General features: G+C 34.7%; 1 protein-coding gene across 1 annotated transcript in view; it reads right to left on the reverse strand.

Moving 5' to 3' along the window:
- The window catches only part of DACH1 (dachshund family transcription factor 1), a 463,451-nt gene that overhangs the window by 140,809 nt on the left and 308,898 nt on the right, over positions 1-13,744 (reverse strand). The window contains exons 5-6 of the mRNA XM_040267265.1: positions 5,675-5,830; positions 5,059-5,231 (exon numbers count right to left, since the gene is read on the reverse strand). Coding sequence (XP_040123199.1) covers positions 5,059-5,231; positions 5,675-5,830 — 329 coding nt within the window. The remainder of the gene's footprint in view (positions 1-5,058; positions 5,232-5,674; positions 5,831-13,744) is intronic.

Here is a 13,744-nt window from a genome sequence, read left to right on the forward strand (position 1 = left end):
GGTCCCATCACTTCACAGCAAATAGATGGGGAAACAATGGAAACAGTGGCATCTTTATAGTTTTGGACTCCATAATAAATGCAGATGGTGACTGCAGCCATGAAATATTAAAAGATGCTTATTCCTTTGAAGAAAAGTTATGACCAGCCTAGACAGCATATTAAAAAGTAGAGACATTACTTTGCCAACAAATGTCCGTCTAGTCTAGGCTCTGGTTTTTCCAGTGGTCATGTATGGATGTGAGAGTTGCACTATAAAGAAAGCTGAGCGCTGAAGAATTGATGCTTTTGAACTATTGTGTTGGAGAAGACGTTTTAGAATCCCTTGGACTGCAAGGAGATCCAACCCATCCATCTTAAAGGAAATCAGTCCTGAATATTCATTGGAAGGATGATGTTGAAGCTGAAACTCCAATACTTTGGCCACATGTTGTGAAGAGGTGACTCATTTGAAAAGACCCTGATGATGGGAAAGATTGAAGGCAGGAGGAGAATAGGACGACAGAGGATGAGATGGTTGGATGGCATCACTGACTAAATGAGCATGAGTTTGAGTAAGCTCTGGGATTTGGTGATGGACAGGGAGGCCTGGTGTGCTGCAGTCCATGGGGTCACAGGAAGTCAGACACGACTGAGCGACTGAACTGAACTGAACTGAACATTCAAAGCCTCTCTCTTCAAGTTCTGTGAATATTAAGCAGTAAACATACATGGATTTCAATCTGATACATAATAGACCAAATCAGAACTTGCAGTAATTTGATATAATCTTACAGACATTTAGCTATTAGGGATATAATGTAGAATTACTAGTGTGTAAACATTATATGTCCTTTTCCTCCCTCCTCATAGTTATTGCACTAATATTTACAGTAGTCCAAGACAATCAACCAGAGAAAATCTAAATTCAATACTTTAGCAGAATCTGTCTTGGAGGCTTTCATTTAAAGCAAATAACCATGTCATATTGGAACTGTCCTCACCTATGTAATTTTCTTTCCCTTACTGCTTTTCTTGTTTTCTTTCAATGCCAAGTCCTATTGCTCTATAGTGTTTGGGAGTTTAATTTGTGCTGCTTCAATTAACCACAGCCTAAGATTCACATGGGTTTGAGTTAATCAAAACTCAAGGATTGGCCATTTTTTTTTTCTGTAAAAAGAGGGTTAGCAAATATTTTATTTAACTCTGCCTCCGTATGTGAAAGTAGTCGTGGACATTATGTAAATTGGCGTGGGTCTACGTTCCAAAAAGTTTATTTATGGATACCAAAATTTGAATTCTATATGATATTCATGCATTATAAAAGAGTTTTCGTCTTCTGATTTTTTCCAACCATTTAAAAAGGTAAGGTCATTCTTAACTCATAGTCCATTCAAAAATTGGCAGCACGGTAGATTTACTCAAGTTCAGCAGCTTGTAGACCCTATTCTAGTGCTTGAACCAGTACCTACATTTTCAAAAATAAATCATGAGAAAGTCATTATGATTCTCGTAATTAGTAGGCAAGGATAACAATTAAAAATATATATATGTAACACTAAGAGCTGTGTTTTTGTTTCTCTTCTGTTCAATAAATTCTTATTGCCATTTTTATTTAGCTTGAGTTTTAAGTTTAATTCTTATCATTACTATAAAAAAATGTAACTAGCACATTCCCATATAGGGATGATCCCTATTTTTTCTTGTTTTATCTTTTTTTCCCAATACATTGAATCTTTTTTGGTATTTAACATTTCACTTTTAATTGGCCTTTATATTTAGGATCTTTTCAGGCAACCAAATTGTAGGCTATATTCTAATTATCCACTTGGCCCCACACTATTTGATGTGACATAAGAGTTAAACATTTTCTTTGAGGAAAATAAAATTTTCCTCTAAAATAATTTTAATTAATATGTATAATGAGAGTTTTCTAAACACTGCTTCAAATGAGCAAGGCAATAAGAATGCTAAGTTCTCAGTAATAACTATTACCAGAAATGACTGTAAGTTGAATTGATCCTGTGATTAACAAATTGACAAATTATCTAGTAGTTAAAAGTCACTCAGGATTTGAAAAAGTTCTCTTCTCAGTTCTTTGACTAATAACAATGTAGCATTTTCTGGCATTCTCTCAAGAAAGGATGTAAGGATGTTTTATTAGTTCATCTGGGTCTCCTATGATATTTGTTATTTTTCTCTGGTAAGGGTACTTCTGAAAATTACATAAGGAACATAAGCTCATCTTTGTTTGGGGCTTCCCAGGTGGCGCTAGTAGTAAAAAACTCACCTGCCAATGCAGGAGACATAAAACAGGGATTCCACTCCTCTTTGTTTGCAGAGCCACTATTATGTTTAAAAAAAATCTTATTTGCATATTACTCAACTTTTTACATAAGTAATAACTAGACCTTTATAAAATGCATAATACCTTAAAACCATCACAGTATCATGCAGGGTATTTCTATAGCTGTAAAAATTCTCCATTCTCTATCCTTCCCCTGCTCCCACCCACTAGCCACCACTGATATTTTTAGCAATGATCTTCAACATTTTAGCACGAGAGACCAATTCTGTGGAAGACAATTTTTCCACGGATGGGGTTGGAGATAATTTGGGGATGATTCAAGCACATTACATTCATTCTGTACTTTATGTTTATTATTATTACATTGTGATATGTAATGAAGTAAATATACAGCTCTCTATAATGCAGAATAATTGGGAGCCCCAGTTTGTATTCCTGAATTCAGGCAGTAACGTGAATGATGGGGAGTGACTATAAATACAGATGAAGCCTTGTTAGCTTGCCCCCACTCACCTCCTGCTGTGTGGCCTAACAGGTGATGTACTGGTTCCCGTCTATGGCCTGGACAGTTGTGAACTGCTGTTTTTAGGATCACCACAGTTTTGACTTTTCCAGCGTGTCCTACACTTGAAACCATATAGTGCGAAACCTTTTCAAACTATCTTCTTTAACTTAGCAGTATGCGCTTGAGTTTCTTTTCATGGCTTGATAGCTCATTTTCTTTTAGTTCTTAATAATATTCCTTTTTATGGTAGTGAGAATTCAGCTAAGCTACTCCCTAGTATTACTGCGTCAGCATCCATTTTCTTTGATCAAGTGGACTGCAGGGACCTTAAATTGACACTAGCCCTTTTATGCTAGTGCATGCCAGAGTAATGAACTAATATAAGTTCCTGGTATAATTTCCTCAACAGCCCTTGTGATCAACAGTCTTCTTAGATAAGATCCCTGGGAGGTTTACCAAAACCCTACTCTTTGGTTTGAATCGACCAATCCAGCCTTAGCTTGGAAGCCCCAAAGTACTCATCCATGGATCCTAACAAGGCATTTGCCTCAGGTCCTGCCTTGCCTGTCTGTCTGTCCTCCATCTTAACCTCCCTGTCCGGTCTCTGGAGGCATGCCAAGTATCAGTACTTCCTCCAGGTCCTATGATTAATAAACTTCTCTATTTCAGTTTTTCATATGATCTCTTATTGAACCACGGCTTACCCATTTAATAAATGTTAATTTATATTTTGGAAACATAGTTGACTTACAATATTGTATTTTTTCAGGAGTATATCATAGCAACTTGATATTTTTATATATTATTTTCCATATAAAATTATTACAAAATATGTTATTTCTGTGTGGCACACCATATGTTTGTTGCGTGTTTATTTGTACCTAATAGTTTGGTACCTCTAACCCCCTTCACCTAGTTGCTCCTTGCCCAACCCTTTTCCCTCGGGTAACTGCTAGTTTGATTTCTGTTATCTGTGAATCTATTTCTGTTGTGTTGGTTCATCTGTTTTATTTTTTAAGACTCTAAATAAAAGTAAAACAACACAGTATTTGCCCCTCTTTGTCTGCTTTATTTCACTAAATATAATACCCTCCAGGGTCATTCATGTTGTCACAAATGATAAAAAACATAGTCATAGCAGATGGACATACACATTTTTTTTTAATCCAGTCAACTACTGAAGGACATCTTGGTTGCTTCCAAGTTTTGGCAATTATGAAAACAAATTCTATAAATGTCCATGTGCAAATTTTTGTGTATACATCAATGTTAAACTCCTTTGGGTAAAAATCATATGATTGCATGGTAAGAGCATCTTTAGTTTCATTAGAAACCACCAAACTGTATACTAAAATGGGCATTAAATTCTGCATTCCCACAAGCAATGAGTAAAAATTGTAACAAGGCCATTTATGTAAAACATGCTCCAGAGACTCCCCTAAACTCACATGTTTTATATTCAGAAAAACAGGATAATAATTATGTCAAATATGGATAATGCAATGTGAGGTGTCTTTTACTTAGTTTAAAAACTGATAGTCTATTCTGTCAATGCATTTAAAGTACTTTGATTTAAAAATACATTATAAAGTAATATGAATGAAAAAGTATATATAGTTACACACACATTTAAAAATGTAAACATACCTCCCACACACATATACAGAGAGAGTCAGAAAATTGTGTACATATATACATATGTGATGTTTGTATAACAATAATGTTATCTTTCACTTCCTGTTTATTTTTTAATCTACAAAAAACTTCCAATTTTACTATTTCATTTAGTTTTTTATATCCACACTATATTATCCATATTTAGGTATAGAAACAATCAGAAAGATCGAGTTAAATCAAGATGACAGAGCTAGTTAAGTGGCAGAAACATAATTTAACCCTTGTGGTCTTTTGAAAACAAATCAGATACTAATTTCCATACCTCAAGGCTCATAACAAAACACAAATATGCACACATACCCATGAACACAAACAGAACCATACTTACAAGCACATACACAAAATTTGAAATATATCATTTAATACTCTATGTTCATCTCCCTCTTAGTAGATATAATAGAGGACTTCAAGTTAACCTATCCTGCCCATGGTTCTAATTACTATAGGTGACTTTTTCTTATAATCTATTTACTATATCACTTAGCTTTTTGAAGTTAGAACTACTTGTGGAATAAGAAAAATGGATTGAGTGATGTTGACTTAAGATGATCTTGGTTTTGGCCAAATCAGTCGTATAATTAAACAATTACCTTAATAACAGATGTCTCAACTCTGGATGGGGGACTCTGAACTTGTGCTGCTGCCGCCATGTTTGCAATGGTGCTAAGATGGTTCATCTGGCTCATTGCCATGGTGACAGATGCTGGAGGTAGGCTGACAGGAATTAGAGGGTGGGGCATCATCATAAAAGGAAGCTCCAGTCCTGTAAAAAATACACATGTATCATCATCTCTCTATTCAAACAGAATGATGAAACAGTATATCTCACTAATTAAAATGGTTAAGAACATAATCATTGAAAATTGAAGCATTTTAAAATGCTCAATTAATGACAATCAAAGGAAAAATATTTGTCCTCTTGTATGCAACAATGCCCATTTGTCACTCAGGGAAATTAAAGTAAAAACTAACCAGTTTGGTGCCATGTTTTATCACTCACCACTCTTCATTGGTTTTTAATAAAAACAGTTAATTTTTTGCTACATTATTCTGATCAATCTAATTCTTGTTTTAAATACTATGGTTTTATCATAATTAACTATCTAAATGTAATATACATTTCAACTATGTCCTATATTTTACTATCTGATTATTACTTTTTTTTTCCTTTACAGCTATTTTTAGTGCTAAAAAATGCCATCGTACCATTTGGCAGAAGGTGGCTCTGCTGAAGATGGTGGAGAGGATGACTAACTGGAAGGCTATGCACTCCAGGTATGCGGGGGTGGGTAACAGAAGCCTTAGATCCCTGGGGTGGGGAAGAGTACAGTGTTTCTTTATCCCAAGAACCATCACTGCTGCCTGTGGGGAATGAATATAAATTATTTGTCTATAGTATTATTCCAAATCTTCTAATGACTAATTTGAAATGTTTTAAAAAACATATCACATTTGGAAAGTGGCTAAGTGATTTCTTGGGAAATAAGCTCAAGTAGATAAGTTTCTCCTAAACCATATTTTCCTTTTGTTTTTCTATTTCTTGAATGTAGTTTTTGAAAAATTACATTTCTACAATAGGTAGCCTATTTGTGGGGTTTAATACTGTTTGACTAACCAATTTAATATAAAATTGACTCTATTATGTACCTCAAGAATTCATTACCTCTTGGGCCTGAATCACAGTGATAGTTATAGAATGCAAAGTTATTCTTGCTTAATGGAATCCTAGTCACTCTTCAGAGTTAACTTTCCTAACTTAATTCCATGGCAAATGCCAAAAATGGAATTATTAAATGCCCAATTTGACTAGATAGAATACGGAGAACCCAAAGATCACTTTACAAAAGATAATAATATCGAAGCAATAAATTAAATGTATGTGTATCAACGTCTCTTGTTTTCAATTACAGAGAAACAAGTTTATAATCGTGGCAATACCAATGCCAAAGTCAGAACAATGCATCTGAGGGCATGCATTTTAAAGTTGTGACAATGTTTTGGATCAAGAGAATCTTTAAACACTTAATAGGATACGTCTTGAAAGATTTTTATATATCATTTTAATGTAGGCATGTTCTCAAATTAAATTATTTTAACATTTATTGCTTAAGTGAATCTACTGAATGTACAAACTACCCACTTGAAAGAAATTTTCTGTAACATCCCTGTTGGTTTATGAGTTTCCATTTCTTAAAAAGGAAAAGAAACCATCTTTTCATATAATATGCTTAGAAACAGCAAAATTGGTAAAACTCCAACTTAAACACTTTAGCACTATTTAAAGCCTCATTGTAAAATCTCTACGACATAAATACTTAGTTATTGCCATGATTTTTTTTCCATTTACTTCATGAAGACAGTTAAGGTTCAATATAAATTCAAATTCATTAGCTTAATACTGTCTGGATCTTAGAGTAAATTGTTCAGAAGTGGGTAATGAAAACTCAATTCAAATTCTTCAGCAATCAAACAAAGAAATTTTATTAAACAATGAAAAGAATCAATTAAAATGGATATCTTTCTTATCTATATTATTTTACAAGAAACCATTACAGTTTTTGGCTTAAAAAAGAAAAAAAGGGAAGTTTATAGCTTCATACAAAAATGACTCACGTAAGAGAAATTTCTCCAGCTTGCTACTACATTATGATATAAAAGTTCACTTTTATTTTCACAAATTTATATAGCTTATTTCTCTACTCATGACTTTTCTGATACTTTATAACAAGGTCCTAGTCAAACATGGAGAATTTATAAGTATATAAATTTTGAACATATTATGTCAATAAAATATTCAGTGATAAAACATTTGAAACATTTTCTTTTAATATTGCCATTATCAAAGTATGTACAAAAGTCTTCATTATTTATATATTATCAGTTAAAATAAGAGTTAAAGCATAAACACCAATTATTTTGATACAGAAATAATACATTGGAATAAATGTTATTTGAATATGAAAATTGCATTGGAAATTTATATATAATGAATTATTTTTTCTATTTCATTTAAAATACCCAAGGGTTGCATTTGCACATTAGATCGCATTTTTGAGGTAAAATTTTCACATTCAATATTTTGGACTGAATTTGAGTTCTGCTTATACCTATTACCTACTTTTGTTTCTCTGTTCAGTTGAGCCAAATTATTTTATTTACATCTTAATTACTAGTTAATAAATGGGAAAAAGACATTTTCCAAATATACTTCAGTTTCCCTCTCAAATTAGTAAAGAAGCACTTATTTTTTCACATTATCAAGGTAAAAAATATAAAGTTAAAATTCTGATTAAATCATCCTGGTAAGATATTATAGACAAAATACTACCTATTTCCACATCTCTTTTGGATCATGGGATATCAGTCCTTGGATAAGGGTAAATATCAATCATCCATATTTGAATTTTCCATAGATTGGATTTTCTCACTACATAAAATGCTCCTAGCCATCTCCGCCAATCATCATTTGTTAAATACTCATGATGTTAACTCATTTGGGTAATAAATAGAGCAAACAATTAAGAAACTAAGTCTGATGAAAAATATACAATATATAACCAAGTCAGCTGTAAGTGATTTTTGCATAATTTATAACATCTTGCTCCTTTATTAGCATGAATAAATAAGAATTGAAAATAGGCCACAGAACAAGACATGCCCATATTTATTTAAGGTATAATTTTCAACTGCTTTGCTTTAAGTAAATATATTTAATGATATAAGGCAGTATCTACATATGAGCCTACACACAAACATGCATATGCATGTATATCTTTGAGATTAAAGTTTATTATTAAGTCTGAATGAAAACTTATAGGAGACAGCATATTTCCTATATAAGAAAAGTCCTAATGTGGTGAAAGTGAAAGTCACTCAAACGTGTCGGACTCTTTGCGACCTCCTGGACTATACAGCCCATGGAATTCTCCAGGCCAGAATACTGGAGGAGTAGCCTTTCTCTTCTCCATCGGATCTTCCCAACCCAGGAATCGAACCCAGGTCTCCCACATTGCGGGTGGAGTCTTTACAACCGGAGCCACAAAGGAAGCCCAGCATGTGGTAAGGGGACTTGGAGAGAAACAGAAAAGAACTGATTCTTCTCTCCTCTTCCAGTCTAGTGGAATCCCACCATTTCTTTGATTTTACACTGGAGTACAAATAAACCTTGACCTAGTCCTAGTATCCTCAAAAACATATATTCTATAATATGGAGTGGAGGCAAGTGTGTAGAAACTCAGACATTTGATAAATGTATAAAATGATTCCAAACCAAGAAAAATGGTCATGAGCTTGTGAAAAGGCTCGGCACATCTTCTGTTTGATTATTTAGACCTCATATGGATATTTTAATGTGTTGGGGGGGGGGAGAATTAAAGGGAGAGACAATCTCCCATACCTAATCCTAAACAGAGATTGTGGAGAAGCACTGGGAGCATCTCAGGCTAGACACCTGCTTACACAGGTGGAAATAAATCTGTGCTCTGACTGACAGTAGAACACACAGGCAGCTATTATATGATGAAATTAAGTAGTGTAACTACAAGCATCAGGCAGACCAGCGCCTAATGTGTGTGATTTGGTGTGGTTTGATGGGTAAAAAATTAGCAAATGTACCATTTTACCACAACCAGATTAAGTGAGCATATGAATGCAAGAGGAAAAATTGAAATTAACACCTGATTACCAATTTTGTCTCTAGCTAAAAGCTATTTATTGTGTATTTATATAATCTGAAATAATTTATTTACTCTGCTTAATTATATTGATAGTAAGAATATATCTATGATTACATATATGAAAATATATGGAACTTATATACAAAAAGTGATTGTGTGTGTTTAGCTTTCCTTTCCTGTAAAAGCTGTGTATTTCTTAAGGATAAATAAGATGATTTTAAGGTTTTATGTTGTTTAGTCACTAAGTTGTGTCCTTTTTGTGACTCCATGAACTATAGCCTCACCAGACTCCTTCGTCCATGGAAATTCTTCAGGCAAGAATACTGGAGTGTGTTGCCATTACATCTTCTCCAGAAGGTCTTCCCTACCAAGGAATTGAACCCGCATCTCCTGCACTGACAAGCAGATTCTTTACCACTGAGCCATGTGGGAACCCTGATTTTGCAGTTCAGTGTTACTGAAATTCAAGTTCATAAGGAACATGTATGGGAGATTTCCTGCTTATATCTCCACCCCAACTTTAAGACATAGTTATATTTTCTGAAAACATAAATAGTTGGATGGACTATCTTAGTCTTTTTGTAACTCATATGCTTTATTTCTATGCCTCTATTTTATGTTTTTAAGGTATTATACGATATATATATTTTATGATGGATCTGGTATACAGAGAAATAGACTACTTTGGGAAGAAACCCATAAATTTTGAAGCTATCTCTACTCTAAAGATAACCAGATTATCAAACAAAAATGATGGATAGCAAATATAAACATTTCATTCCAACGATGGCCTTCAAATATGCTCTGTCAAGACTCCCTCCTCTACTCCTTAATAACCTTGAGCAGATTTTGAGCATACAAAAATTCATTCTATTTTACACTACTCTCTGCATCCTCCTTTCCATCACCACCTGCTAGCCCCAGAACCTAGGTAGTTAGAAATCAGAGAGGCTTGGACAGCTTGTCATCCATTCTTCTCCCTTCTCCTGGTAAGAAAAGGAAAGTGTCTTCTCCCATCCAACCGGCCCCTGCTCAAGTTCTGCCCACACTGTTCTTTCTATGGCTGTGCTTTTTGGTCACTGACATCTACAACGTGGCAGCTGCCTATATCCGGAGTATCCCCTGATACGTAATGTCTGATCATTTGTCGGGGTCATCTAGCAAGACCTCCTAATTGCATAGGTCCTTGACAATGAAAATTTCCTTCAGCTTTGTGCTCTTCTAGGAAATGGCAACCCACTCCAGTGTTCTTGCCTGGAGAATCCCAGGGACGGGGGAGCCTAGTGGGCTGCCGTCTATGGGGTTGCGAAGAGTCGGACACGACTGAAGTGACTTAGCAGAAGCAGCCAGCTCCCTAAACGTCATAGTATTTTTAAAATTAATTAATTTATTTTAATTGGAGGCTACTTTACACTATTATAGTGGGTTTTGCCATACTTTGACATGAATCAGCCATAGGTGTACATGTGTTCCCCATCCTGACCCCCCTTCCCAACTCCCTCCACATCCCATCCCTCAGGGTTATCCCAGTGCACCAGCCCTGAGCACCCTATCTCAGGCATCAAACTTGGACTGGCGATCTATTTCACATATGGTAATATATATGTTGGCTTCCTTGGTGGCTCAGAGGTTAAAGCGTCTACCTGCAATGCGGGAGACCTGGGTTATATACGTTTCAATGCTATTCTCTCAAATCATCCCACCCTCACCTTCTCCCACAGAGTCCAAAAGTCTGTTCTTTACATCTGTGTCTCTTTTGCTGTCTCGCATATAGGATCATTGTTACCATCTTTTTAAATTCCATATATATGTGTTAATATACTGTATTGGTGTTTTTCTTTCTGACTTACTTCACTCTGTATAATAGGATCTAGTTTCATCCACCTCATTAGAACTGATTCAAATACATTCTTTTTAATGGCTGAGTAATATTCCATTGTGTATATGTACCACAGCTTTCTTATCCATTTGTCTGCTGATGGACATCTAGATTGCTTCCATGTCCTAGCTATTGTAAACAGTGCTGTGAGGAACATTGGGGTATATGTGCCTCTTTCATTTCTGGTTTCCTTGGAGTGTATGCCCATCAGTGGGATTTCTGGGTCATTGGGAGTTCTATTTCCAGATTTTTAAGGAATCTCCACACTGTTCTCCATAGTGGCTGTATTAGTTTGCATTCCCACCAACAGTGCAATAAGGTTCCTTTTTATCCACACCCTCTCCAGCATTTATTGTTTGTAGACTTTTTGATAGCAGCCATTCTGACCAGTGTTTGATGGTACTTCATTGTGGTTTTGATTTGCATTTCTCTGATAGTGAGTGATGTTGATCATCTTTTCATGGGTTTGTTAGCCATCTGTATGTCTTTTTTGGAGAAATGTCTCTTTAGTTCTTTGGCCCATTTTTTGATTGGGTCGTCTGTTTTTCTGGAATTGAGCTGCATGAGCCACTTGTATATTTTTGAGATTGATTCTCTGTCAGTTGCTTCATTTGCTATTATTTTCTCCCATTCTGAAGACTGTCTTTTCACCTTGCTTATAGTTTCCTTCATTGTGCAAAAGCTTTTATGTTTAATTAGGTCCCATTTGTTTATTTTTGCTTTTATTTCCATTACTCTGGGAGGTGGGTCATAAAGGATCCTGTTATGATTTATGTCAGAGATTGTTTTGCCTATGCTTTCCTGAAGGAGTTTTATACTTTCTGGTCTTACATTTAGATTTTTAATGCATTTTGAGTTTATTTCTTGTGCATGGTGTTAGAAAGTGTTCTAATTTCATTCTTTTACAAGTAGTTGACCAGTTTTCCCAGCACCACTTGTTAAATAGATTGTTTTTTCTCCATTGTATATTCTTGCCTCCTTTGTGAAAAATAAGGTGTCTATAGGTGCATGGATTTATCTCTGGGCTTTCTATTTTCATGGTCTTTTGATACTAAGGCTCTTCTCTTGATGTGTATCTTTTAGTTCTGATGATGTCAACTCTCTCTATTCTCTATACCTCCCCTCAATCCTCTCTTCCCCTGCTCAACCATGTACAGAAAACAGTTCAGCCACAGCAGACGTTCAGCTATGAAATGAGGTGGAGGTATCTGTAATCCTTGAGTAATTCTCTCTCCTCTCTCAGCACCTGGTGGTGAGAAAGGACCCTCAAACAGGAATTACTAAGTCACAGTGGCCTCCATTAGGTTCTGCCTTTTCACTACAAGTTTTTTTTTTTTTTCCCAAACACTCTCTCCCGTGGTGGTCGTCCTCTCCTATAAATGGAAGAGGAGGAATTCTGTGGAGTCTGGAGTGATCGTTAAGGTAGCAACTTTGGTTCAGCTGCTATTAAGAAGTACTGATTGATTTTTACTTTTTTAAAATTGAGGTATATTCAGTCCTTTTGTCTCGTGTGTAACCATAGGAAAATTCCTATTTCATATATTGTTATTTAGATTATTCAATAGAACTAACCACAAACTTGACTGTATTCTAAGTAGAATTTTAGTAACTAGTTCATTAGAAAAACTGAAATAAAAGGAAAGAAATATGAATGCTCAATTTTTGAAATGCTACTTCACAAATCAACTGAAACTTTAAATTACCAACTAAGACAGAAATTCAAAGAAAAAAGGTTACATTAGTAAAAAATAAAGAATGATTAAATGTGGGGATAATCATTAATGAAATAAAGATCATGTTTTAGAACACAACTTTTAGATCGGAAAGGAAAAATATTTTGGAGGATGTTATTACTGTTTTTCTTTAAGTTAAAAAAAAAAAAAGAAAAGAAAACTTTGGGTATATATATCAGGGGTAGTAATTAAAATCTTATCTGAATTAATTATATTTATTATTAAATCCTAAACATATCTAATAAGAAAGAGGTTCCAAAAGAGAAGGTCACCATATTTTTAAATGCACATGAGCACATATAGAATAATCAAGCACAAAGTTAAAGTGATCTGTAAAAATGAAATGTCTTTGAAACTATCATGCATTAAAAGAGTAAAAGTATATTTAGATGTTATTTTCTTTTATACTTAGTTGACATGTAACTTTTTGTTCAGATTTTCCCACAGGCTGACCCTGATAAAGGAGGCAAGTCTCAAAGGGACTAATGGTCACACCACAGCTTAGTGAGTGATGCTGATAGACTGTGACGGGAACCTGACTTTGTCAAGATTCGTTTACAACGAAAATGATGGCTAGAGCAGGCATCTCCATACCACTGGAGACCACTTAGAAGGATGTCATCGCCATCTTAAAAATAGAATCAAGACTACCAAGGAAAAGTAAATACTAGTCTCAGTTGCTACAGATGTTTAGCTGATACTTCAGAAGTAGGTGAGAATAAACAAGTTATCTTTTAGAAGATAAACTTCACTGTAATAAAAAGTGTTATATGACCTGTCAGCATACAAGTATTTTGCATAAATAGGAGACACAGTTCTGTCACGAATTATTGTAATGTAATATTTTAAATCGTTTTTCTGGATAATGATCTGAGCTAAGTGACATACTTTAGAAAATAGAAACACTTAAATCATCTGGTTTTTGGTTCAACGTAATCAAATTGCTTTATTTTAAAATGAGGAAGAGGCAATCTGTAAAGGATACAAT

Source organism: Oryx dammah, unplaced genomic scaffold, assembly GCF_014754425.2.
Source record: "Oryx dammah isolate SB20612 unplaced genomic scaffold, SCBI_Odam_1.1 HiC_scaffold_24, whole genome shotgun sequence".
NCBI lineage: Eukaryota > Metazoa > Chordata > Mammalia > Artiodactyla > Bovidae > Oryx > Oryx dammah.